The following is a 27818-nucleotide window of genomic DNA, read 5'->3' as shown; positions in this document are numbered from 1 at the left end:
ATCACTCTCCATATGGCAGTTCTATGCCTCCTGTATTTAGTCCCTCTTTTTGATTATTGTGATCTTTTACATATTGACTTCCGTGATTCCCTGTTATGAGTATTTTTTTTTTTTAATTAATCTTAATTTGTTTTTGTGATTTCCGTATTTGAGTTGATATCAGGATGTTCTGTTTTGTGACCTTGTGTTGTGCTGGTATCTGATATTATTGGTTTTCTGCCCAAACAATATCCTTTAGTATTTCTTGTAGCTTTGGTTTGGTTTTTGCAAATTCTCTAAACTTGTGTTTATCCGTAAATATCTTAATCTCGCCTTCGTATTTCAGAGAGAGTTTTGCTGGATATATGATCCTTGGCTGGCAGTTTTTCTCCTTCAGTGCTGTGTATATGTCGTCCCATTCCCTTCTTGCCTGCATGGTTTCTGCTGAGTAGTCTGAACTTATTCTTATTGATTCTCCCTTGAAGGAAACCTTTCTTTTCTCCCTGGCTGCTTTTAAAATTTTCTGTTTATCTTTGGTTTTGGTGAGTTTGATGATAATATGTCTTGGTGTTTTTCTTTTTGGATCAATCTTAAATGGGGTTCGATGAGCATCTTGGATAGATATCTTTTCGTCTTTCATGATGTCAGGGAAGTTTTCTGTGAGGAGTTCTTCAACTATTTTCTCTATGTTTTCTGTCTTCCCTCCCTGTTCTGGGACTCCAATCACACGCAAGTTATCCTTCTTGATAGAGTCCCACATGATTCTTAGGCTTTCTTCATTTTTTTTAATTCTTTTATCTGATTTTTTTTTCAGCTATGTTGGTGTTGATTCCCTGGTCCTCCAGATGTCCCAGTCTGCATTCTAATTGCTTGAGTCTGCTCCTCTGACTTCCTAGTGCGTTGTCTAATTCTGTAATTTTATTGTTAATCTTTTGGATTTCTACATGCTGTCTCTTTCTGGATTCTTGCAACGTATTAATTTTTCCACTATGTTCTTGAATAATCTTTTTGAGTTCTTCAACAGTTTTCTCAGTGTGTTTCTTGGCTTTTTCTGCCATTTGCCTTATTTCGTTTGTGATGTCTTGAAGCATTCTGTAAATTAGTTTTTTATATTCTGTATCTGATAATTCCAGGATGTATCTTCATTTGGGAAAGATTTTGATTCTTTTGCTTGGGGGGTTGTAGAAGCTGTCATGGTCTGCTTCTTTATGTGGTTTGATATGGACTGCTATCTCCGAGCCATCACTGGGAAACTAGTTTTTCCAGAAAATCCGCTAAAGAAAAAATGCAGTCAGATCCCTATCAGAATTGCCTTTGGATTATAACCGCCACCTTGTTCCCTGTAAGGATGAAAGTCTGAGATTTGGATCATATATGCTTGGCTGTAGCTGGTTCTGTGTTTTTAGTCCAATTAGGGGTGGATTTTTGGTCCCTGGGTTTTTTTTTTTTGTTCCTTCTCTCAGGCCGAAAGAGTGGGTTAGAAAAAGACCAAAAGAAAAAAAAGGGGGGGGAAAGCAAAGCCACCGCGGAGCCGGAGCTGTTCTCCCTCTGGCTCAGGCAATTCTAATGTTAATGAAGCCGCCTGGGAAGGGTGGGGGGAGGGATCAGGGAGATAGGAGAGTAGCACCTCAGAATATAGCCAGAGTTGCTTGTCTTGCTTGGAATGACTATTATATCTGAGATTTCCACGGGGCATGTTGCCTATGTGTGCTGGCTGTGTGGAGATTGCCCCTGGGGGTCTGGCCCTCTGAAGCCACCCGCTGCCAGTCTAAATCCTAGCGTGAAGGTTCCCCTGCTGGGATGCTTTACTCCTGGCTCCAAAATCAGTCGCTGCCTCCCGGGGACTTCTCGTCCCACCAGCCGATTCGCCACGCCGCCCCCGTGGACCTGCTGGGCCCCCTCCTGGGTTAGTTCAGGGGAGTGGAGCAGCTCTCCGTGCTTGTGCCGTGCCAGCGCCTAGTCAAATTCCCGGCGGGACGGTTCCCTGGCTGGGACGCTGCTCTCCCAGCTCCAATACCAGTCACTGCCTCCCGGGGACTTCTCCCACCGGCTGCATCGCCACGCAGCCCGCGCGAACCGGCTGGGCCCCCTCCCGGGGTCAGTTTCGGGGGTAGGGCTGGGCCCCTTGTTTGCGCCATCAGTTCCCCTGGGCTCTGCCCTAAATCGGGCGCCAAAGGTTTCCTGACTGGGACGCTGGCTCCAGGCTCCGTAAACAATCGCTGCTTCCCCGTATTTGTTCGTTTTCCATCTCTGAATCTGTGTTCGTTGTTCAGGGTTCGTAGATTGTTATGTACTTGATCGATTCACTTGTTTTTCCGAGTCTTTGTTTCAAGAGGGATCCGAGGTAGCGTCTACCTAGTCTGCCATCTTGGCCCCGCCGAGTTGCTTTTTCCTAGTTTTTTCTCTTTCTATCAATTGTAATTTTTTGCTTTTGTTAGTCTTATTATTTGATGCCTTCTCCCCTTGTTTAAAAATTTTTTGGTACCGTATAAGTTTAATTCATAAATAACACCAGTGTTTCCTGATATGAATGTTTTTGGCATAAAGTTAAATGCCGCATCCCTAGGGTTTCTCAGTCATACTGCTACCAGCCTTTGAGGATGGAGAAAACATTACTGTGCAGGACTGTTCCACACATTTTAGGGCATAGAGCATCCTTGGATCCCAACTATTAATGCTGGTAGTATTCCCAGCCACTGCAAAACCAACAGTGCCCCTCACATTTCAAACTCCCTGAGAAACTCCCAAAGAAAACTTATCGCACACGGCTGTAGATCCCATTTTTTGTTCTTAGCCGTGAACCCAACTGTGAAGTAAGCCTGGCTGGATCCAGTATAAAGTTTTTGCTTAGGTAACCACTGGTAACAGAAAAGGCTAGATAGAGTATCTTCAATCTGATACGTTCCCTGCCTTCTGGCAGACATCCCAACACAAAATTCAAAAGATATATATCAAAGTTGAGATAGACCTCAAAAGTTTCTTAATACTAATTATTAGCACTCTGTGCTTTAAAGGGTCAGTATGTCAAAATCCAGAAACTGTTGTAGATGATCACTTCTACACAGTTGGTAGGGGGGAATAAGACAAACTAAGAAAGGTAATTCCAGCAGTACCAAGAAAACCATAAGAACTTGTCAATAAAGAAATCTGAAGAAAAAAAAAAATCAACACTAAATTAATTGCATTGATTAACCTTACAAACATACCTATAAGGTTTAAATTTTTAAGATAAATTGCCTTAGAAAAATGGCAACATGGTTTCTATAAGGGGAAAATAACTTTTCTCTAACCTAATAAAGTACTTTGAGATTTCCAGTATCCACCCAAGTAGATAGAGAACTTCGAGTTAATAAACTTTATTTTAAATTTTGGTATTATATAACCAACCCTGTCTGAGAATGGAGACTTGTTTTTGAAGGAGATAGATGTGATTATAAACAGTTTCTCCAGATGAAAATGTTAAATAGACTGCTTCCCAGTCCTGAACGTAAATGATCTGGAAGGAGGACTTTGCCTGGATTGAAGAACCGTTAATGATTAAGTGGTCAGAGACGTCAGTATAGACAAGGTACACTTAGGGAAAAGCCCAGATGTTCTAGGGCCGTGGACTCCATGCAGCAGAGAGAATTACAGTCTCTTGCATTGCTCAGGATTCTAACATCATCATCAAAGATTCAGGGAGAAAATTATCCTATTTTTATATAAAACAAGGTACATCTATAAAAAAGATAGTGGTTCTAGTCCATATACAGACAAAAAAATAAGAGAAAATGACTCTGGATTATTAAAAATAGCATATTGACCAAGTCAACGCAATAGGTACTGTTCCTTCAATATTTTCAAGTCCTAGATATGATTATTAGTAACAGTAATACCCATCAGAAACTTCAGTGAGTTAGACAGTTAGACAGGGTTACTAGGAGTCAGTTAAGAACTAAGTCCATCCAAACCACAGGCTCACTGCTATCTTGTTCTCTATCACTGTAATTCAGCATTAGTCTCTCAAAGGTTTAGAATCACTGTATTACTGTCATTATGTTCCAGAACACTGTGGTGAGGATGATCCCCCCATCAAGCCCAGGGTAGTAGTTACAGGTAGTGGTAGTAGGATCTAGATAGCCTGGCTAATAGAAAGTTATGAGACAGAGTCACTTTTTCTATGAAGCTTAGGATGTTGTAATTTAATAAGGATCTAGAATGAATATTTACTCTCTTGCATATGTACCTACCTTTAACCTTTAAAAAAAAAAATTTTTTTTTTTTTTTTTTAGCTTTCCCTAAATTACTTTAAACTACATCTAGAAATCACACAGTGGGAAAATTTATAAGTGAACTGTCTATGATATCATATTATAACTCCTGCACAATGAATAGTGTAGTACATTGAAACACAAGAGTAACAACACTGCCTTTTATACAAAATAAAAGATCTGGTGTCTTCCTGCTTAAGTCATTCCCCTCAGCTTCTGAGGAGATGAATGTTCTTGGCCACTTTTACAAGCTTTACAGAAAAGTGAAAGCTGAGTGGTCAATGGCAGAGTAGATATTCCAGTTCTTCGTAGCACCTGTTGTGCGTGTTGCCCTCCTAATCCAACCTCTTCGGCAGCAACTGGTTCTGTTCCAGCTCGGCACCAGAACCTGGACTGCTCTCTGACAGTGTCTTGCCCATAGGTCCTGGGTGGTGAGAAAGCATACCTCTGACTCAGTGAGGGGCACTGGGTGTCAGGTGGGTGAGGGGTCCGCCATAGCCGTGCACAGGGCAGGAGGCAGGAGCTGGTGAGCGAAGTGTGTAGGCTGCACTGAGGCCTGACCAGGCCGGCATCCCCTCAACCTCTGTCCCGCCGCTGCTGCCGCCTCTATGCCATGCCAGGTTTTTTTTTACAGTTCAGATAAGATCCCAAGATTGTTCCAGTTCCCCTTCTATATATTTTTAGCTCTTCATTGATTGTTGATACTGGCTATTAAAATTACATGGCTCTCTGTGTTCTGTAATGTTGATTTTCATTACAGAGATTCTTTGTCTTTTGAATTTGCCTTTAGTGGCTCATGAGTGAAGGTTTTGGCATTAGCGTATATAAGAAGAATTGGTGATGGTGACCCTTTATCATCTCTTATATCAGAACTCTATTGACTTTGTATGTAATTTGTGACATGTTAGCTACCACTTATGATTAGGCCCTCGTATTTGCTAAATAAATTAGCGTGAAGTTCTGAGTGTTGTGTTAAAAAAAACAAAACCAAACAATAAAACATGATTCTTACCTTGGGAAAGTTTATAGTGTGAGTGTGATAAGACTGGTACAAAGTAAGTTTAATAAACTCTGCAAAGCGATAAATAATGACACCAGAGCATGAGAGATACCAAGAAGTATTGAAGGGTAGAGTAAGTGCTGAAAGGTCAGGAGTATTAGGGTAATGAGATTAAAACAAAAAACTAATTTTCCCTTACCTCTCCCTATTTAATACCTAGTACTTTTTTTTTTTTTTTTTACTTGGTTTTTAATGTATCTGGGTACCTTCTATATGTGCTTTCAAAAACGTCTTTTCTGAGTAATATGTCAGTTTCAAATTAGGCAAGTATACAAAATATGTTTTCGAACAAAAGAGCATTTCCAGTCCACTGCCTTTAGACTTTTAAATACAATTTTCCTCTTTCCATATTTTCCTTTCAGTTATTCTAATACATTCATTATTCCTTTAATTTTTGAGCTTTAATGCTTATCGTCTTTCCTTTATCTCTTCTTTTGTATTGATTATCTGTGTCTCTAATATCTTTTCCTTTTTAACTTTTTAAGTAGCATCATTAATGAAACTTCCCATTGTTTTTATCTAGCCTTTTCTTCAGGGTATCACTTTACTGAAAGTAATAAAATTTAATGTTGCTACATAATTGCTTTGTGCTCTGTCACTGTGCTGACCCCTGCTTTTGGCCTACATTTAACCTTACTACTTTTGTTTGTTCTTTCATTCTGTCTTTTCAAATAATAATATTAAGCCAAACTCTTTTAGAAGGTTTTTCTTACCATCACTTGTTTCCTTCTTTGGAAATTTTTACAAAACAGAAAAGAACAGGAAATTATAAAACAACATTCATGTTCCCACTATCCATTATTGGCATTTGTTATGATTTTGTCTTACTTGCTTCAAGCTTTTGTAATAATAATAATAATAATAATAAAAAGGTTTGTAATCACTTTAAAAAAGCTGTTTTTTAACTCACCTACATTTTTCCTTCTATATGTTTATTAAAACTAATATCTTCTTTTTCTTAGTTCGTTTCTTAAAGTTTGGAATCAGGCTTAGTATCTTTAGTGCTACGCAGTCATAATATTTCTAAAAGGAAGGAATTGAAGTCTCAGGACAATTTTAGGGATCATAGCCTCAGTTACTCACAAATAGTAATTTATCGTTACCTACTACATTAGAATTAAATTCCTCTTTCTTGGTTTCCTATTATCTGGTCCTTGTCAACATTCAAACCCAAAGCCCACTGCCATCGAGTTGATTCCAATTCGTAGTGACCCGTAAGGTTTCCAAGGCTGTAAATCTGTATGAAAGCAAACTGCCACATTTTTCTCCCACAGAGCCTCTGGTAGTTTCAAACCATCAACCTTTTGGTTAACAGTCAGTTGCTTTAACCACTGTGCCACCAGGGCTTCTTGTCAACTGTATCCTCTACTATTTCCTAATATCTACCCTAGAGTCAAAACTTCCCAAGTTTATCGCTGTATTCCGGGTGTAATCACATCTGATTCATTTATCTATTATTGTATTCCTCTTCATCTGCTGGTTACTTATTGACTGATTCATAACTATAGCATTCTTGTAATACAGGTCCGTGATCCCTTACCTATGATTTTGAAATCCAAACATTTTTTTAAGTTGGGTCAACTTATAAAAATGACCATATGGTGGCAAAACCTGGCCAGTCTGAAGAGTGGCTATTTATACTCCTTATCTAAATTCCCTGAGGCCAGATATGTTTCAGAACTCAAAATTTTTCAAAATTTTAGAACAGTAATAAGACTGTATACACTTAATACTCCCAACAGGGCCTGAGGTAACACTTGAATAAATTACATTAATATTTCTGCAGCAAAATGTGAACAGGCACATTAAGTAGGATGAAAACCAAAAAAAAAAAAAAAAAAAATCAAAACCCAGTGCTGTCGAGTCGATTCCGACTATAGGGTCACTGTTGAGCCAATTCTGACTATAGGGTCACTGTGAGTCGGAATTGACTCGACGGCCCTGGGTTTTGGTTTTTTTTTTTTTTTTTTTGGTTTTTATCCTACTTAATGTGCCTGTTCACATTTTGCTGCAGAAATATTAATGTAATTTATTCAGGTGTTGCCTCAGACTCTGTTGGGAGTGTTACGTGTATACAGCCTTATTACTGTTCTAAAATTTTGAAAAACTTTGAGTTCTGAAACACATCTGGCCTCAGGGAATTTGGATGAGAGATGATAGACTTGTGGCGATAAAATCTGCTCTAACTTGCCTTTCTTTTTCTGCCCTGCTTGCTTGTCTTTTGATGCCTCCCTGGTACTGCTGATTAGTCAGCATTCTTTTATGGAAGAAATCATAATGTAAAGAGCAATCTACTAGAGTTTTATTAGCATTGTTACCTCTTCAATGATATGAAAAGATCCCTCAACTAGACAGAGGACCTGGGTTCTGACCTCAGCACTACCATTTATAAACTTTATGACCTTGGCAAAGTTTATTTAACCTTCTCTGGTGATAACCCCTACCCAGCCTTTCTCAAAGTTAAGGGTCAAATGAGATAACATATATGTGAAAATGCTTTGCAAATGCGAAAGCTATACAAATATAAATAATAGTATAGGTAGTAAGAGTAATAATTAGCACTTCCCGTTCTGGGAATTCTCTCCTAATGGCTTGGAAATTTCATTTTCTGGGATATAGAAATGATATTTAATTGTGATAACAATCTGAGCTGTTAAGGCTCACTTTATACCAGGTACGGTGCCAACCACTGTATATGAGGTGGCTATTGCCATTCTTATTTTGCAGATGAGAGAACTAATGATCAAAGATTAAGAAACTTTCTTAAGCTCACATAGTTCTACAGCTCAGTCAGAGGAAGTGGCTCAGCTCGGATTCAGACCCAGTTTTGGCTGACTTAAAATTTTAACTAAATTTATACCTGGAAACAATGCATTAAGTGTTAACCGAGTTAGCTTTTGTACTTCCAAATATGAAGTCATCTTAAGTACAAAGTGAAAAAATGAACCTCATCTCTGAATTACCAGTAGCTGTGTTCTGGTTTCAGTTTCTAACTTTTCAAGCTATTCCTCTCAATTCCAGAGTCATTTGGTGAGGCCAGACTTGGCTGTAGCTCATCATATCACTACCTCATAAAAACTGTTGGCTCTGTTCAATGTCCTTGTGATTATTGTTAGTAATTTTTTTGTTTTGCCTTATAAAACCAGATGACTTTATAGGGAAGATGTCCTTATTCTTAAAATTTATCCCATTATGAGGATATATGCAGGCATGCACATAGTTATTATAGTTACTTATGAATCTTATTTCCATTATACTTCACTGTCGCCTACCATGGCATCTGTGAAATTAAATTGCTAAATTTCTGTGTCTTTATTAGTGATGTTAACATGTAACAATGTATGTATAAGTTTTTGTATGAGAAACTGACTTGAATTGGAAACTCTGCTTAAAGCACAATTAAAAAAAGAATTACAGGTAACTTTCTAACCTGTGGAAACCCTGGTGGTGTAGTGTTTAAGTGCTACTATGGCTGCTAACCAAAAGGTCGGCAGTTCGAATTCACCAGGCGCTCCTTAGAAACTCTATTGGGCAGTTCTGCTCTGTCCTGTAGGGTCGCTATGAGTCGGAATCGACTCCATGGCAGTGGGCTTTTTTAGGTTTTCTAACCCGTGCATTATCCCTAAAGCTTCTGGCTTTCATCATTTCAGTTAAAAATTTCAAATTTCTCTGTATCCCCTTCCAGATACTATATTTTTTGCTTAAAAAAATCATGGTGGGAGTTCAGGTGCTATGAGCTAGTCGTTACGGGAATTTTTATGTTGGTCAGTCCTATTCAGTGAATTTGTAATTATATGAACAGTAATAGGCAGCATGTGGGATTCCTTGTTCAGAGCATCCTGGGCACATGGTAGATATTTAGTTAAGTACTATTTGGTTGCTTTATTTGGCTAGCTCTTGAATTACTGAAAAATCACTAAGACTGAGGTTCTTAACCTGGGATTAAGGAAATCCCTGAAACCCTGAAACTGGCAGGAAAATTTTGTACCTAAATTTGTGTATATGTATGTGTTTTTCTAAGAGTGTTCATAGCTTTCATCAGATTTTCAAAGGGTCCCTGACCCAAAGTAGATTAAGAATCTTTGCTTTAATTTTGTAGTGAATTCAAAGTAGAATCTTCTAGGTTGGATGCCATTTTATAGTTAGTTACTTGTATTACTGGTGAGCACACAGAGTTCAAGCTCTAATCACCCAGCACAGAAGCAGTAATCTGATCATTTGTCAGATTTTCTTGACAAAAAGCAGTGATATATGGTGTAACCAAGGATATACTACTGGTTAGAGTTTTGTTCCTTATGAATGATGGTTTCAACTTACTTGAGGCAAAAATTCAGTGTTGTTAATCATAGTCCGACTTTCTCCTGTTCCTCACAGATTACATACTATTTAATTTCTCCAAACCACTGGAATAATAAATATGGTACTTGTTGATCCAAAATCTTATAAAATTTTACCATCAGTTGATCTTTTTGATAGTTGTGTAACTTTTTCATGGTAATACCTGTATTATTTAATTAACACCTCTTCATGTAAGCTGATACCCTAAAATGATATGCTATAGCTTTGATTCTGTTTTTTTTTTCAGACCTCTTCGTGTTGGCTCATACCCATCCTGCCTGATATGCTGCGACACATTTTTCAGTTTTGTGTTTTAGAAAGCAGCCAGGAAATTCTGGACCTCATTCACAAGGTACACAATAAAGATGCCTATCTGTACTCCTTTTCCCAGTAACTTTGTAGATTTTTAAAAGATGATTTTCGTAATTGTTATACTGTTGATCAGGAGTTTTAACAAATTAGAAACCATCCAAGATGAGATGAGAAAAACGGTTCTTATGGAATGTAATATTTCAGTCCTGATTTGCCATATTTCTTTCTCCTTTTACTATGTGATCTACGAGGAAAATGTTTTAAGTACTTTCTGATAGCCTCAATACAAAAAAAAATGGAAACTGCTGTTCTTTGTCACTTATTTTGCTATTTATCAGTATGCTTATTGATCCTGCAAACTATCTATTGGTGATATATGGAGTCTGATTGTCATAGTTTAGACTTGTACTTTTTTTCCTTTACTTAGCAAGGTTGGCCATGATGTGTTGGAATCTTTAAAGAAAGAGCCATTTGACATATTTAATGGCATTTATGGAAAAATGGCAAAGTTGTATCTTTAGAATCTGTTAAGTTAGTGTTGAATTGTTGGCCTCTGAGGTGACTCATTGTTAACAAACTTGGATTAACAATAGTGTTACTTCTACATGCCAGCCATAGTCCATTTAATATTTGGCAGGAGGAAAGTTACCTCACGGAGGAGTAAGATTGTGAATAAAGACTTGTACTGTTCTTAATTTATACCAGGATATTTCTACCTCTGAATTTATTTAGCAGAGGATACGTATCAGGAGCTGTTTTATTTTGAAATGTGTGTTGAATATAGGACAGCTTTTATATTGAGCTTTATGATATATGCAGAGGATTTCAGTGACTTACTGAGATTTGAAACGCCATATTATTTGAAACGCCATATTTCATTTTAAATGGTTTTCGTAAAATATTGAAGGATACTTTTTGTATTTTTAGTTATTTTTTTTTTTTAGTAAATATGCCTATCAAAAATTACGGTATTTGAAAATAAGTCTCTACATTGAATTTTAAAATTAATCTCTGTGCTATTTCCTACTTTTTTAAAATTAAGTATTTTTTAAAAGTAAGTGTCGTGGATTGAATTATGTCCCCCCAAAAATGTGTGTATCAACTTGGTTGGGCCATGATTCCCAGTATTGTATGGTTGTCCTCCGTTTTGTGATTATAATTTTATGTTGAGAGGTTTAAAGTGGGTTGTAACACCACCCTCAATCAGGTCACCTCCCTGATCCACGGTAGAGGGAGTTCCCCTGGGGTGTGACGTGCACCACCTTTTATCTCTCGAGATAAAGGGAAACAAGCAGAGAATTGGGGCCCTCATACCACTAAGAAAGCAGCACCAGGAGCAGAGTGCGTCCTTTAGACACAGGGTCCCTGCGCCTGAGAAGCTCCTAGACCAGGGAAAGATTAAGGACAAGGACCTTTCTCCAGAGCCAACAGAGAGAGAAAGCCTTCCCCTGGAGCCGATGCCCTGAATTTGGACTTTTAGCCTGCTTTACTGTGAGGAAATAAATTTTCTTTGTTAAAGCCATCCACTTGTGGTATTTCTGTTATAGCAGCACTAGATGACCAAGACAGTAAGTATTAGGTTTTATTACCACTTATTAGAAAAATTGCGTTTTCATGTTTCCCTTTTTTCTCTGTAGGTTTGGATGGAACTGTTGAGCAAGGCTTCAGTACAGTACATTGTAGCAGCTGCTTGTCCATGGATGGGTGCTTGGCTTTGCTTAATGATGCAGCCTTCTCATTTACCTATTGATTTAAATATGTTGCTAGAAGTAAAAGCTAGAACCAAGGTATGATTAAAGGGACATAATGTATTTATATGTTCAGCTCATAATTATTAATATGCTAACCATATAATGACTGTGTATGCCTTTATTATAAGTGTCATTTTATTTAACATAAGTAAGAAGAAGTTATTTTATTAGAACCTTCACAAAATGCATAGTAATTTTTATCCATTAAAATTTTGTGAAAAGAACTGTATTTTACTAGAATTGTAACAAATGGTAGTATTTTTAGTCTTGCCTTTTTTAGTGATTAATCTTTAATTACTGGGTTTTTTGTTTTTCCTCTTTCCCTTTAGGAAAAAACCGGTGGTAAGGTGCGCCAAGGCCAAAGCCAGAGTAAAGAAGTACTTCAAGAGTATATTGCAGGTGCAGACACTGTCATGGAAGACCCAGCCACCAGGGATTTTGTGGTTATGCGGGCCAGAATGATGGCAGCCAAGTGAGTATACACCAAGTGCCAGGTAGTCATAAGTTCACAAACCTGGCCCTCAAAGGTCACTTAACCAAGTGATTCCTGTGATGTGTCTGTCAGTCCTTCCTTTATCATATTACAGAAGAAGAATCAAAGAGTAAGAAAACATTTTTAATTAAAAAAACTTTTTTTTTTTTTTAATTTTATTGTGGTAAAATACATATAACATAAAAATTGGCCATTTTAACCATTTTTAAGTGTACATTTCAGTGGCATTAATTGCACTACACAGTATTGTGCAACCATCACCACTATTTCTAAAACTTTTTCATCACTCCAAACAGAAAGTAGTAACTCCCCCATTCCCTGCCCCCAGCCCCTGGTAACTTCTAATCTACTTTCTGTCTCTATATATTTGCCTGCTGTAGATATTTCACATAAGTAGAATCATACACTATCTGTCCTTTTGTGTCTGGCTTATTTCACTTAGCATAATTTTTAAGATTCATCTGTGTTGTTGCATGTATCAGAACTTCATTCTTTTTTATGGCTGAATATTTCATTGTATACATAAACCAAGTTTTGTTTATCCATGCATTTGTTGATGAACACTTGGGTTGTTTCCATCTTTTGGCTTTTGTGAATAATGCTGCGATGAACTTTGGTGTACAAGTATTTGTTTGAGTTCCTGCTTTCAAGTTTTTTGGATATTTGCCCAGGAGTGGAATTGCTGGGTAATACGATATTTCTGGTTAACTTGTTTTAATGTTGAGCATCTTTTCATGTGCCTATTGTCCATTTGTATGACTTAAGAGAAATGTTCGTTCAGGTCCTTTGCTCATTTTTTGATTGGGTTGTTTGTCTTTTTGTTGTTGAGTTGAGATGTAGAAGTTCTTTATTTCTAGATATTAAACTCTTACCAGATATATAATTTCCAAATATTTCCTTCCGTTCTGTAGGTTGCCTTCACTTTCTTGATAATGTCCTTTGATGCACAAAAGAGTTTAATTTTGATGAAGTCCAATTTATCTATTTTTTCTTTTGTTGCTCATGTACTTTTCAGCTGCAGAATTTGTTTGGTTCCTTTTTATGTTCCTTTATTGATCCTCATTTTGTTCATGTATCATTTTCCTTTAGCTCTTTTCATACATTTAAGACTGTTGTTTGAAAGTCTTTGGAAGTCCAGTGTTTAGGCTTCAGGAATGGTTTCTGTTACTTTGTTCCTTTTAATGGGCCATTCTTTTCTGTTCCTTTATATGCCTTGTTATTTTTTTGTTGAAAACGGGACATTTGAATATTACGTCATAGCTCTGGAAATTAAATTTCCTTCTTCCCCAGGATATGTTCTTTCTTTTTTTATGGTTGAAGGCTATAGTAGTCCATTGGTTTAGTGACTTTTCCAAACTATTTTTGCAAAGACTATATTACTTGTCATTTGTGGTCAATGAAGTCTCTGTTTCTTTAGCTTGTGTTCAGCTAGTGTTTTGACAGAGATTTCCTTGAACACCAGTAGCTGAAACAAGACAAAGACAAATAAACTAAATAACAACAACAAAAAACACCTCTCTCAGTCTTTGCAGATTGGCTCTTTGCTGGGGTGCTCCTTCAACATTTAGCCAGGCTTACATTGCGTTTAGAGATCAGCCCGAGGTGAAAGCTTAAGGTTTTCTCAGGCCATTTCTGAACATACATCTCGTCCTGGATATGGCATGGCTTTCTAAATTCTCCCCTATACCCAGATGCTTTTAGATACTCTGATTTCTCAGACCCTCTTTGGTCTGTTATATGTCTCAACCTTATTCGTTTGCCCTAGGCAGCTTCTGGTTGCTCATTGGCATTACGGTGTTCTTGAGCAGTGCCCAGGCTGTTCGTCTACCCTGAGTGAGTTCCAAGATGGACAAAACATAGAAACATACCTTGCATCAGTCCTTGGGGTAGCCTCCAGACAGGTTAGAACAAACAAACACAATAATTTGCAAATAAAGTCTTTTCTGTTCCCTCCAGAACCAGGGGACAGTGTCCCACACTGCGAACTCAGGCTGCCGTCCTCAAGATCGCTGTCAAACCAAGGAGTGGGGCGGGGGCACAAGCAAGTAGAAAAGTCACAGAGCTTTACTATGGTTTTTAAGTTGCCTTTTTCTTGATTCAGCATTTGCTTGGTTGCTATAAACCTTTGACAGTATTCTAGGGTTCTGACAGAGTTGTTTCTGGCAGCTTCCGCTTGTTTTTTGATGTTTCCATGGGGAGATGGGAACTTGGAGGTGCCTGCTGTGCCATCTTGCTTAATGTTTTTAAGTTTTAAAATATAATTTTATCTTTTTATGAAGATAATTGTTACATCTTCTTTGGAAAACATTATGGCTTCGATGGGGCATATTTTACTTCAGATAATTTTTATAGCAACTCCTTTTCTCTCCCTCTTAGGTTATTAGGAGCACTTTGTTGCTGTATTTGTGATCCAGGTGTAAATATGGTAACCCAAGAAATTAAACCAGCTGAATCCCTTGGTCAGTTGCTACTGTTCCATTTGAACTCCAAGTCTGCCTTACAGAGGATTAGTGTTGCTTTGGTAATCTGTGAATGGGCTGCTTTACAAAAGGTAAGATTTTGCCCCAAAAGTAAATAGGATAAATTAAGTAAACTGATTTCCACTAGCTGTTAGGATTATTTACATTATCTTTTACAACAGAAAAATGAAAATTTTCTGTGTATAAAAAGCTAACAGCTATAGAAAAGTGTTCCAAATTATATTGGAACATTCTTTTTCTCCCATTTACCTTTAATCCTAGACTTTTTTCATAAAACCCTCACACTCGTAACTGAGACTTCTAGTTATACCCATACTTAATACTTGTTTTTTATCCTACAGGCTGTTAAGCAAAAAGTCCCTATTAGAAACACATGTATGTGTGGAGGCAGTCTTCCTCAGATATCACTGAAAACTGCAAAAGAGACTTGGAGTACTAGAGATTCATTTCTGTGGGTAGTAGCAAGGGCAGAATTTTTGGTCACAGGAAAAATAAAACTTCCAATTTAAATCAAAATCATGTTTCCAAATAAGCCATTCCCTTGCAGCCTCTTTAGCTTTTAACTTCTAGTTAAGATGTTTAATTTTGTATAAAACTTGCTTTTGTAAATCAGAGAAACTTCCTGCAGGCTTTGTTTATTCCATTGGCTGGAATTCTGGAAATTTAACTGTCTGCACTTGCTGTGAGAGTTGCCTGTTACTGCCTCTTAGCAGTTTGTCAAAGCTGTGTCTAAAAGTAATTGAGCCATGCTGTGTTGCAACTGAGACCCCAGCTTTGCCTCTGGAAAGAAGCAAGGCTCATCTGTTTTTAGGCAGGATTCGGTGTGCTGGAGAGGCAGTGATGCTGTGTTTTTGTGCCTCTCAGACTCAGCAGCAAGTGTTGACAGTTCGGTTTCTGGACCCTCACAGAGCTTCTCTGGACTTACTCTGTGAAGCCCAGGCTGGTCACCCAGATCCCACAGAACCCCTCATGGCTCACCACTGAGGCCATTCCCCCTCTGGTTGGGGCAGGCAACAACCAGAGAGAGAGGGAAGGGTTAGTTAAATTTGGGGGCAGGTAAGTAGCTTTTACATTATATATCCATTTCTACAGTATGGCATGTGAAGCTATGGGCTCAACTGTAAAGAAATCTGATAATGAGTTTTTAAATAATAGTTTTAGTGCATGCCGAGTATTCTTTTCTGGCTGATTTCTTTTTACAGTTATGTACTCGTAAATCTATGGTCTGTATGTAAACCGTGAATAAATTGTTTGAGTAAAGTGAGAATAATTAGGTAGAAAATTGAATGGAATTATAATAGTTCCATGTGCATGTTCCGTGGTCATTCATATTGAAATATTAGAGTCGCTTGGGTGTAATACTTTTTATTTTTGTGCAACTAACGATGTTGTTCTGGGAGATAACAGACAAATTCAAGATCAATAGGAATTTAGAACGTGGTAGTCTGCAACTAAAGATCTATGCGTCTGTAAAACTGCGTTTCTGTATTACATTCCCTGAATATTTGTTGTCTGTTATATTTTAGGAGTGTAAAGCTGTTACCCTAGCTGTGCAGCCACGTTTACTTGATATCCTTTCAGAACATTTATATTATGATGAAATTGCCGTTCCATTCACACGAATGCAGAATGAATGTAAACAGCTTATTTCATCATTAGCTGATGCTCATATTGAAGTTGGTAATAGAGTAAACCACAGTGTTTTTACAATAGATCAAGCTAATGACCTGGTGAGTAAAGAGGTAACTTTTAAAATTTTAGAGAGAGCATGAAATAAAGATTACAAGTTTGTCCTGTCATGTTTACCAGAAAAACACACTAATTTGTTGAGTCTTTTTATGGCTTGGTAGCCTGTCTTCCCTGTCCTTCAGAAAGGTTACTTTTAATTGTATTAACTTTTCTTAAAATAAGAGAATGGGGAAATGTCTTCCTTATCTAGTGCTGCAATAACAGAAATACCACAAGTGATTGGCTTTAACAAAGAGAAATTTATTCTCTCACAATCTCAGAGGCTAAAAATCCTAATTCAGGGTACTGGCTCTGGGGGAGGGCTTTCTGTCTCTGTCAGCTCTGGGGGAAAGTTCTCGTCATCAATCTTCCTCTGGTCTAGAATCTTCTCAGCACAGGGACCCTGGGACCAAAGGACACACTCCTCTTCTGGTTCTTCATTCTTGGTGGTACGAGATCCCCCATGTCTCTCTGCTTGCTTCTCTCTTTTATATCTCAAAAGAGATGGACTCAAGATACAACCTAATCCTGTAGATTGAGTACTGCCTCATTAACATAACTGCCTCTAACCCTGCCTCATTAACACCACAAAGGTTAGGGTTTATAACATATAGGAAAATCACATCAGATGACAAAATGGTAGACAGTCACACAATACTGGGAATCATGGTCTAGCCAAGTTAACACAGGCTTTTGGGGGATGCCATTCAATCCGTAATAGGAAGTTTTTTTATTTCAAAATCTGACATTGCCAACGAACCTTTATTGGGAAAAGCTGTTCAACATCTTTTCATTGGAAAAACTGCTTCTGCAAGTTCCAGAGTATTCCCCTCCAACAGTTTATAATGAAAACATTCAAATGTATAGAAAAAGTGAAAGAAATACACAGTGAACACTCACATATCCACCAGCTAGATTCTGCAGTTAACATTTTAGTAAATTTGCTTTATTACAAACCAAAAACCAAACCCGCTGCCATTGAGTTGATTCCAACTCATAGCGACCCTATAGGACAGAGAACTGCCCCATAGAGTTTCCAAGGAGTACCTGGCAGATTCAAACTGCTGACCTCTCGGTTAGCAGCCGTAGCACTTACCCACTACGCCACCAGGGTTTCCTGCTTTATTACATATGAATTATGTCTACCTCTTATCCAACCATCAGCCCATCTCATTTTTTGATGCATTTCTAAGTTGCAGAATTAGTATACTTCAACACATATATTATTAACTAGAGTTCGTTATTTCTTTTTATTCTTTCTTGAGGTAAAATTTATATAGTGTGAACTGTACAGATGTTGAGTGGACCATTTGATGAGTTTTGACAGTTGCATCCATCTGTGAAACCCAAACCCTATCGAGATACCAGGCATTACCGTCACCCTTTCCCAGTCAGTTCTTGCTTCTCCTTGCCCCCACATAACCATTGTTCTGATTTTTCCCTCACCATCGAATAGTTTTGTCTGTTCTAGAATTTCATAGATATGGAATCATATACAATGTGTTCTTTGGTGAAGGATTTTTTTCAGCATGATGTTTTTGCGATTCATGAATGTTGTAAGTATCAATTTTTTAACTGAGGAACTGAATTTTTAACTTTTTTCTCTTATTTTTTATTGTGCTTTAGGTGGAAGCTTACAGCTCAAGTTAATTTCTCATTCAAAAATTTTTACACATATTGTTTTGTGACATTAGTTGCAATCCCCAATGTGACAGCACGCTCTCTCTTTCCACCGCAGGTTCCCTGTGTCCATTCAACCCGTTCTTGTCCCTTCCTGCCTTCTCATTGTGCCTCCAGACAGGAGCTGCCCATTTGGTCTCCTGTATCTGATTGAACTGAGAAGCACATTCCTCACGTGTATTATTTTTTGTTTTATAGACTTGTCTAATCTTTGAAGAGTGAGCTTCGAATTTTTAGTTTTTAGAGACTTTATTTTTTAGAGCAGTTTGAGGTTTACAGAAAACACAGAGTTGCGATGTATTCCTACTCTTTCTCCTGTTACTGACATCTTGCATTTCTGTGGTACATTTGTTATAATTGATGAAGCAGTTATAACACCTTTATTACTAATTGAAATCCATTGTCTACATTAGGATTCACTTTTTGTGCTTTATACTCCTGTGGGTTTTGGCAAATACATATCATGTGTCCATCATTACAGTATCATAGAGAATAGTTTTACTATCGTAACCATGCTCTGTGCTTTACCTGTTCATCCCTGTCCACCTCCTCCTGAAAACCTGGCGGCTACTGATGTTTTCATTGTCTACCGTTTTGCCTTTTCCAGAATGTCCTATAGTTGGAATCATACCCGAACCCAAACCCAAACTCGTTGCCGTCCAGTCAATTCCAACTCATAGCAACCCTATAGGACAGAGTAGAACTGCCCCATACAGTTTCCAAGGAGCGCCTGGTAGATTCGAACCGCTGACCTTTTGGTTAGCAGTCGAAGCTCTTAACCACTATGCTACCAGGGTTTCCATGGAATCATACAGTATGTAGGTTTTTCAGAGTTGCTTCTTTCACTTAACAATATGCATTTAAGATTCCACCAAGTATTCTTGACTTGATAGCTCACTTCTTATTGCTGAATAATACTCCACTTTATCAGTATGCCACAGTTCATTTATCCATTCATCTGTTGAAGAACATCTTGGTTGTGTCCAGATTTTGGCAATTATGAATAAAGCTGCTTTGAACATTCGTGTGCAGGTTTTTATGTGGATATGTTTTCATTTGGGTAAATAATGAGGAGCACAATTGCTGTATCATATGATAAGTCTGTGTTTAGCTTTGTAAGAAACTGCCCTACTCTTCCAAAGTAGCTGTATCATTTTGCATTCCCAGCAGCAATGAAAGGGCGTTCCTGTTGCTCCATATCCTCACTAGCATTTCATGTTGTCAGTGTTTTGGATTTTAGCCATTCTAATAGGTGTGTCAAGAAAAACAAAACCTGTTGCCTTGAGGTTGATTCCGACTTGTAACAACCCTATAGGACAGAATAGAACTGCCCCATAAAGTTTCCAAGGAGCAGCTGATGGATTTGAACTGCCAACCTTTTGGTTTGCAGCCATAGCTTTTAACTGCTGTGCCACCAGGGCTTCAGTAGGTGTGTAGTGGTATCTAATTTTTCCCTTCATTCTTTTTTTTTTTTTTGCTAAGCTTTACTCCATTGTATGACTATACCACGATTAGTCTAAGCCATTCTCTTGATGGGGGATACTTGGACTGTTTCCAGTTGTTGGTTATTATGAATAAAGCTGCTATAAAAATGTTGGTACAAGTCTTTTAGTAGAGATGTGTTTTCATTTCTCTGAGGTATATAAATAGCAGTGGGTTACTAGGTCGTATGTTTATTTTTATAAAAAACGACAGGCCCTTTCCCAAAGTGGTTGTATCATTTTACCCTCTGAGGGACAGTATGTGAGAATTCTGGTTGCCCCACATCATTATCAACATTTGGTGGTATTAGCCTTCTAATGTTAACTACTCTGCTGGGTATGTCATAGTGTCTTTGTGGTGTAATTTGCATTTACTGATGACTAGTAATGTTGAACACTTTTTCATACCTTGTCATTTTTACATCTTCCTTTCTGAAGTATCTGTTCAAATATTTTCTTAAATTAGGTTGTTTGTCTTTTTATTGAGTTGTAAGAGTTTGATTTATCAGTTGCTTTCTTTTATGGCTATTGTGTTCTGTGACCTGTTAAAGGAACTTTTGTTTAACCCCAAGTTGGGAAATCATTCACGTTTTCTTCTAAATCTTTGTAGTTTTAGACTTTATTTTTAGATTTATCCATTTTAAATTAGTTTTTGTGTATAGTGTGAAGTAAAAGTTACTCTAAGTTTTAAAAATTAGGCAGTCCATAAAAAAAAAGACAAACTTTATTAGTCCATTGTTACAGGCTTTTCTGACCAATATTAATCAGACTGGATCTATTTGTGAAGGCTCTTTATGTTTGTAGTTACCGATCAAACAAGACTAGTTTTGTTATATAGGTCATTACACATTTTGTTTTTCATGTAGATACTCAGTTTCTCTAACATTTATTGAAAGGACTTTCCTTTCCCCATTGTATTGCTTTGGCACCTTTGTCAAAAATCAGTCGACAATATAAGTGTGGGTCTATATCTGGGGTCTCTGTTGTGTTCAATCTTTTTGTCTCTCCTTATGTTAGCACTAATGTCTTGATTGCTGCAGTTTTGTATGTAGTAAGCCCTTGAGGTTCAGTAGTGTAAGTCATTTCTTCCTGATTTAGTAGGATCAGAAACTGAGCCACTTAAATTGGGTTGGTTCTAGTAAAATTCCAATCTTCATTTCTTATCCCTCTTTCTAATTGAAGAATAATATAGTTGAAATTTTTTTGTTCTCACCTATAATAGAAGTCTACAGTTGCTGCTATTTTTTCTGAGTTCACAGTTTTATAAAGTTACTTTTCTGCCCCCCGACCCCACCCCTTTTTTTCCCTGGCTGGAATTAAATCTTTCAAAATTTCTTTATGGTCTAGAGTCCTTTCCTGTTATTTCTGGGAACTTTTCTTTTTTAAGCTCATTAAATGGCTCTTTCCTTAAGCTTTTCTTGTCCAAACTCCTTACCCCTCAGTGAAGCTCTGCTGTTCTGTTTCATCAACTTTATTAATCCAGTAGTTTTGACCTGGGATACAAAAAAAAAAAAAAAAAAAACCCAAACCCTTTGCGGTTGAGTCAATTCTGACACATATCAACCATATAGGTCAGAGTAGAACTGCCCTATAGGGTTTCCAAGGAGTACCTCGTGAATTTGAACTGCCGACCTTTTGGTTAGCAGCCTTAGCTCTTAACCACTGCACCACCAGGGTTTACTGACCTGGGATCCCAGTACACCCAGTGCCATTGATCTGGGATAGAAGAGCATTAATACCGGAATCTCTGGGAGAGAGTACTGAGGGAAGAGAGTTTTTAAAAGGTACCTTGGCTAGGTACCACTGCCCTTTGTACTTCACTGAACCACTACTTTCCTGCCAAAATTTGGATATTTCTCTGAGATGTATTGTTCTCTCTTTCGTCATTCTCACTTTTTAGTTCTTACCTATTGCTATACTGTATCCTTTTGATCTTTTATATTCTTCTATCTATTATCTATTAGGCATTCTACTTGAATATCTCACTATCACTTCAAACTCAACACAACCAAAACTGGATTATTTTGTATTTGAACAGAAAAATGCTCCTTTTATCCACAGTCACAAATCTGGTCAACTTTTCCTTTGAAAAAGCCTCATGTAGTTATCTTTCTGTTTCCATTGCCTGATTCATCTCTGAAGCTCCAGGCAGTCTTTGATCTGTTTCATCCTGCATGCTGTGCCAGACTAGTAGTGGTCTTTTAGTGCCACTGCAGCTACATCCTTCCCCTGCTTAAAATCTTCTTCCTTTCTCACTGTTTTTTTTTCTTACTTCCAACACTTTTTCTAAATTCGCTATCTCTTCTCTCTGCTTTATTTCTCGAACTTCCTCCACTCTAACCAGTTAGCTGTTCTTTTGCAGAAGTATACTGCACTCTTTCACTTCTGTGCCTGAGTTCCTGTTTCCTTTGCCAGGAATTCCCTGCTCTCAAACTACCCTCATCCTAAGTTCATTACTTTACGCTCCTCCATCTGCAGCCTGTGCTCAGGCCATGATAAACTGTTTTCGATTCCTTGGACAGTGCCAGTGCCCTGCTTTCCACTGCCTATTTCACTTTGTCTGCTTACCGAGGTATCCCTACCACCCTCGACTTATCCATTCTTTAGAAACCCAGCACAACCTCCTCTGGCCAGCCTCTGCTAATCTCTTCCCCTGAGAAGAGTAATGCAGCCCTTACGTACTAGCACAGCACCTGGCACTTAGCTTCAGTTATGTTGCATTGTCTTAATTGTTTTATTAGACATCTATCTTCCACATTAATCTCTGCATTTTTTGAATGTATTAAGCTTTTGAGCATACTCATCTTTTGATAGTGCTCAATAAGTATTTGTTGAGTGAATTACTTTGAGGTAGCTTTTTCTCAGTTGCCTGAACTCTTTGAAAATTGACAGAAGCATAATGTGTCATACAGGACGATGTTTTCAGACTTAGCAGTGAAACCTTGTTTCAAATAAATCTGGTGCAGAACTCAAATATATAGAGCAGACAGAAACAAAGTATAAGCTAGAAGTGGTTTGTGATCTTTTTCCTTAATGGTGAGCAGATCAACAAGGTCGAGCAGATAATAACTTAAAGACTTTGGTATTTTATAATGATCAGAGAAGATCTTATTTGTGAGCCTATTTTGTTTTTGATCAGTGTTGTTAATAATAGAATTGATAATTTCTAAGTCTTAAAAATTAGGCGGTCTGTTAAAAAAAAACTGTACTACTGCATTATTACAGGCTTTTCTGACCAGTATTAATCAGACAGGATCTATTTATGGAGCCTCTTTATGTTTATAGTTACCTATCAAACAAGACTATTTTGTTATGTAGGTCATTACACAGTCTTTAAATGGTAATTTAAAAAACAGATAAGTAAAAACTTGTACACAGATGTCATAGCAGCATTATTCATAATAGCTAACCAATGGAAACAACCTAAACGTCATATCCATCAACTGATGCATAAATAAAATGTGATATATTCATACAGTGGAGTATTATTCAGAAGTAGAAAGGAATGAAGTACTAATACTTGCTACAATATGGATGAGCTTTGAAAGCATTACGCTAAATGAAGGAAGCTAGTCATAAAAGATCACATACTGAATGATTCCATTCATGTGAAATGTCTAGATTAGTTAAATCTATGAAGACTGGAAGTACATAAATGTAGCTTAGGGCTGGGTGGGGGTGGGGGTTGAGGAAATGAGGGGTGATTGCTAATGGGTATGGGTTTTCTTTTTGTGATAGCTATACAACTCTGGGCAAAATAACCATTGATTTGTCCATTTTAAATGGATAATTTGTATATGAATAATACCATTCTGTTGTGCATAGGGTCACTATGAGTCCGGAACCAACTCGATGGCACCTAACAACAACAGCAAAGCTACTTAAAAAGATGGATTGAACTGCCTTTTAATGGAGCTTGTAAAATGATCTGATGCAATAGTCTTGAAACCTTAGGCTGCTCTTGGTGACTAAAGAGTTAATGACTGTTGTATCCTCCCTCCCCCCCTCTTTGCTTTTTTATTTCCACCAGAAGGGAGGTCAAAGAGAGAATGAAATAATACAGTTAGCAACACTTAACCAGCAGCTAGGCACTGGGTTTTTTTGGGGGGTTAGCTACCCAGAAGTTTTTGAGTTGGGGAGAATCTTTTTCTCAAAGGAAGTTTGTAAATTTTGATATTCCATAATTAACAGTTTATATTTGCTTATAGCATTCTCAGTTCACCAAAGTGCTATGTGGGCATTGAGTGTGATTTTCAAACTCATTAGATACATTGAACAGATAGATAATTTTGTTCTTCTCAAGAGAATTTCTTTCTTGAAGAGTATCATGTTAATGTTAAATTAAGTGAGATTAAGAAAAGTTTAGTTAAGAGGTTTGAGACATTGGTATAACCTAACTGAATGTTAGAACCATACTAGATATTGTGGATCTTGCAATCAAAACAGAAAAGCTTCCTGTCTGTTCTTTAGAAATTTACAGTCTACTTGGAGTCGATGTAATTAATGATTTTTAATTTCCTTTTTTTAATAGGTCACTACAGTTTTTAATGAAGTCACATCATCTTTTGACTTAAATCCTCAAGTGTTACAGCAGTTAGATAGTAAACGACAGCAGGTCCAAATGACTGTTACAGAGACCAACCAGGAGTGGCAGTTGTTGCAGCTGAGAGTGCATACTTTTGCAGCATGTGCAGTTGTGAGCTTGCAGCAGCTTCCGGATAAATTAAATCCTGTCATAAAACCATTAATGGAAACGATTAAAAAAGAAGAAAATACATTAGTGCAAAACTATGCAGCTCAGTGCATAGCTAAACTACTTCAGCAGTGTACAACAAGGACACCCTGTCCCAATTCAAAGATTATTAAAAACCTCTGTAGTTCACTTTGTGTGGACCCATATCTAACACCTTGTGTCACATGTCCAGTACCAACACAAAGTGGCCAGGAGAATTCTAAAGGTAACGTATCTAAACCTTCATTTGGGGTGGAGAAAGAATTAACCATTTAAATTTGTTTTCCTTTATTTATAGGGATAGTTTAAGCACAGATCCAGTTCATGTTAGAGCTGTTTCCCATTCTGAGGGGCGGGGGGGAAGTTTGGGCATAACAAAACTTCTTGTTCCATGAATTTGAACACACTGCTGATCAAATCACACCCCCTTAAACTATCAGAGACCTGATTTCTAAGATGACTGAAATCTGTGAGACAGGTGTTCATCCTCACCTTCTCCTTCAAAACCATCGTTAAAGGATTTACGTTAACTAGGACTAGAAAACTTTATTGTATCAAATGTTATTAATGAAAAGCTCTTCCTATAAAACCTCTGCTTTACAAAATTCAGTGCATGCATTATGAGGTAAGTGAACTCCATTACCTTTAGCAAATAATACTTAACCAGCTTCTCCATTTTCATCTGGAGAATTTATATGGAAAACAAGAACTTCTGTGTGTAGCCTGGTCTAAGAACCAGTGTTTTTCTATATTCTCAATCCTGTATGATTCATTTTGTAATAAGACTGTGGAAAAGCAAATTATTGAAAACATGTAATGGATTTACAACTTTGGCACAATATATATCTTGAGAAAAATGTGAAAAATCTGGAAGAAAAAGACATTTTGAATGTTAACATCATAAAAATGTAATAGGTAATTTTTCCCTTCTAATGCTGTGTGGGAAACCCTGGTGGCATAGTGGTCAAGTGCTACGGCTGCTGACCAAGACATTGGCAGTTCGAATCCTCCAGACGCTCCTTGGAAACTCTCTGGGGCAGTTCTATAGGGTCGCTATGAGTCAGAATCGACTTGACGGCAGTGGTTTTGGTTTTTGGTCAATGCTGTGTGAGGCAAATATTTTCCAGTGGGTGAATTTTTTCCAATGAAATACTTCTTACTGTTTCTTGTTATGCCTAGGCAAAACCATTCTTTTTTTTAAAATGAATATACTTTAAATGAAATATAACAGGCACAGTTATTCTTACATGTGATGTTTCTCCTTGATAACGTGATTCTGCAACTTTGATTATATTGGGTATGATTCTGTACAGTTATCAAAACATTTAACTTAAGCATCATAGACTGTTTTGTTACCATTTCATTATCTAAAGAAAATGTCATTGTGCTATAAAAATTGAGGATTAAATGACAGTCTTAAAATATGTTGTCTCTTTTGGAGTGGGAAGCATTTGGTCACCTATATTATGATACAAAGAAAGTTATTTAGCTTTTTTCTTATTAGGCTCCAGCTCAGAAAAAGATGGAATGCACCATACTGTCACCAAGCACAGAGGTATAATTACACTCTATAGGCATCAGAAAGCTGCTTTTGCTATCACAAGTAGGCGAGGTCCTACCCCCAAAGCAGTCAAAGCTCAAATAGCAGATCTTCCTGCAGGAAGTAGTGGAAATATCCTTGTTGAACTTGATGAGGTAAATACTCTCTTTTTTTTTTTCTTTTAAATACTCTGGTTTTTAAACAAATATCTGTCCCAAAGATTGAGAGCTGAAGTTGTTATGCCAGATTCTAGAATTGTATATTTACATTTTTAAGTGGTAGGACTGGGATTAATAACCTTTTAGAGCACTCCAGCAACATAATCCAGAAAAACTGAACTTCTTCAGATTACCCATGCCTTTCGTAATTTTTACCAGCTTAACATTTTTATCTTCCTAGGCAAGAAACTCTGTTGATAGTGGGTATGTAAGTTAGCAGAGAGGGTGTTAAATAACAATGAAGGCTAACTTTTCCCCAGTCCTGTCAGTGTCAGGAGTTCCTCTTGATAATCAGAGGATAAGTTTACAAATGTTGAATAATTGTTACCCACCTGACTTTTAAGCAACCTGAAATTTATTAAATTTGTGGTATTAGGGATTTAAACTTACTTTTCTACATCAACAGCCAGTTAGCCGATTATCACATATTCAATTCTTTCCCCCACCTCTCGATTTTTCATAGCACCTCTGTTGTATATCGTGCTTCACGTATGTGAGGGTCTAGTCTAGCTTTCTGTTCTTTTCCATTGATTGGTATACTTGTTCTTGTGTGATAGTACAGTCTTCTTTAAAGATGAATACTAATCAGTGATCAAAAAAGTGTTTGGTTTTGAAAATCTTATAATCTTATTATTAAGAGTGAAATGAAAGCTCTAGTTAGCTGTCTTGGTTGAAGGGCATAGGAACTTACCTGAATTTAGCAGTAAGCAGGTAATGCTAAAAGACTTGTGTTTAATACATTTTTATAAAATGTAGGCGTATTAAGTTTCTTTTTTAATCAAAATCTTTATTATTTGTATTTCTTTTAAAACATTCTGTCAATAAAGGCTTTTCCACTGACTATAACTCCACATAATAATTTTAATCAAAATTTTACTGTGATTTTGATATTTATACATCTATGGTTTGCATACTTTTTCTCCCACTTAAGAAGTATTTAAAAAATATATATGTATCTCTTCCTTTTGGGATAGTTTTATGGATTGTGATTACTGCTGAATAAGAAATTATTGACTGGGGCTATCTTGAGCAGATGCTCTTATTCTATCCCTTAAGTGAAGAGAAATAAGACACCATTTTATCTCCCTACCTTCTCTCTAGCTGGTGTCTTTGGGATAGAGAGAAGAAAAAAACTTGTCACTTAGATCTCTCTCTGTCAGTAAGCACATATCTTTCTATTTCTTGCCCCAGAACCTAAAAAGTTCTTTTACTTTGGCCAAAAATACCTAGACGGGAGTTTTATGCCTGTTTAAATTTAATTATTGAGAAATGTTTATAGTCGTGATAAATATATCTAATAATTGCTAAAATGGATAATCGTAATAGTATGAATTCTTAGATGGTGAATTTTTAATTCTCTTGATAAAATTTCAAATACATTATGTTTTTTTCTGAAATACTGCCTTTAACTAACATTTAATTTAATTCTAGGCTCAGAAGCCTTATCTAGTACAACGGAGAGGAGCTGAATTTGCCCTGACAACTATAGTGAAGCATTTTGGTAATGAAATGGCAGTGAAGTTGCCACATCTCTGGGAGGCTATGATTGGCCCATTGAGGAATACAATTGACATAAATAATTTTGGTATGTACATATTTTTCTGAGTCTTTTTTTTTTTTTTAAGTTTATGTCAACTAAGTATATATAAAATAAAAATGCCTGTACCCACAGGGATCACAGTAGAGAGTCCTGGACAGAGCTGGGAAAAATATAGAACAAAATTCAAACTCACAAAAAAAAGACCAGACTTACTGGTCTGACAGAGACTGGAGAAA

The 27818-nt window shown here is 37.2% G+C and overlaps 1 protein-coding gene across 2 annotated transcripts in view; it reads left to right on the top strand.

Moving 5' to 3' along the window:
* Nucleotides 1-27818, top strand: part of BTAF1 (B-TFIID TATA-box binding protein associated factor 1) — a 122287-nt gene that overhangs the window by 48719 nt on the left and 45750 nt on the right. Inside the window, exons 15-22 of one of the 2 annotated variants that reach the window (XM_010589112.3) lie at nt 9875-9979; nt 11577-11726; nt 12020-12162; nt 14560-14734; nt 16190-16393; nt 24084-24510; nt 25789-25979; nt 27474-27627. In XM_010589112.3, coding sequence (XP_010587414.1) covers nt 9875-9979; nt 11577-11726; nt 12020-12162; nt 14560-14734; nt 16190-16393; nt 24084-24510; nt 25789-25979; nt 27474-27627 — 1549 coding nt within the window. The remainder of the gene's footprint in view (nt 1-9874; nt 9980-11576; nt 11727-12019; nt 12163-14559; nt 14735-16189; nt 16394-24083; nt 24511-25788; nt 25980-27473; nt 27628-27818) is intronic. The other variant, XM_064269574.1, reaches the window with a different exon arrangement.

Source organism: Loxodonta africana, chromosome 16 (genome assembly GCF_030014295.1).
Source record: "Loxodonta africana isolate mLoxAfr1 chromosome 16, mLoxAfr1.hap2, whole genome shotgun sequence".
Lineage (NCBI taxonomy): Eukaryota > Metazoa > Chordata > Mammalia > Proboscidea > Elephantidae > Loxodonta > Loxodonta africana.
Note: the sequence above shows the minus strand (reverse complement) of the source record. Positions and strands in the feature narration are given on the sequence as shown.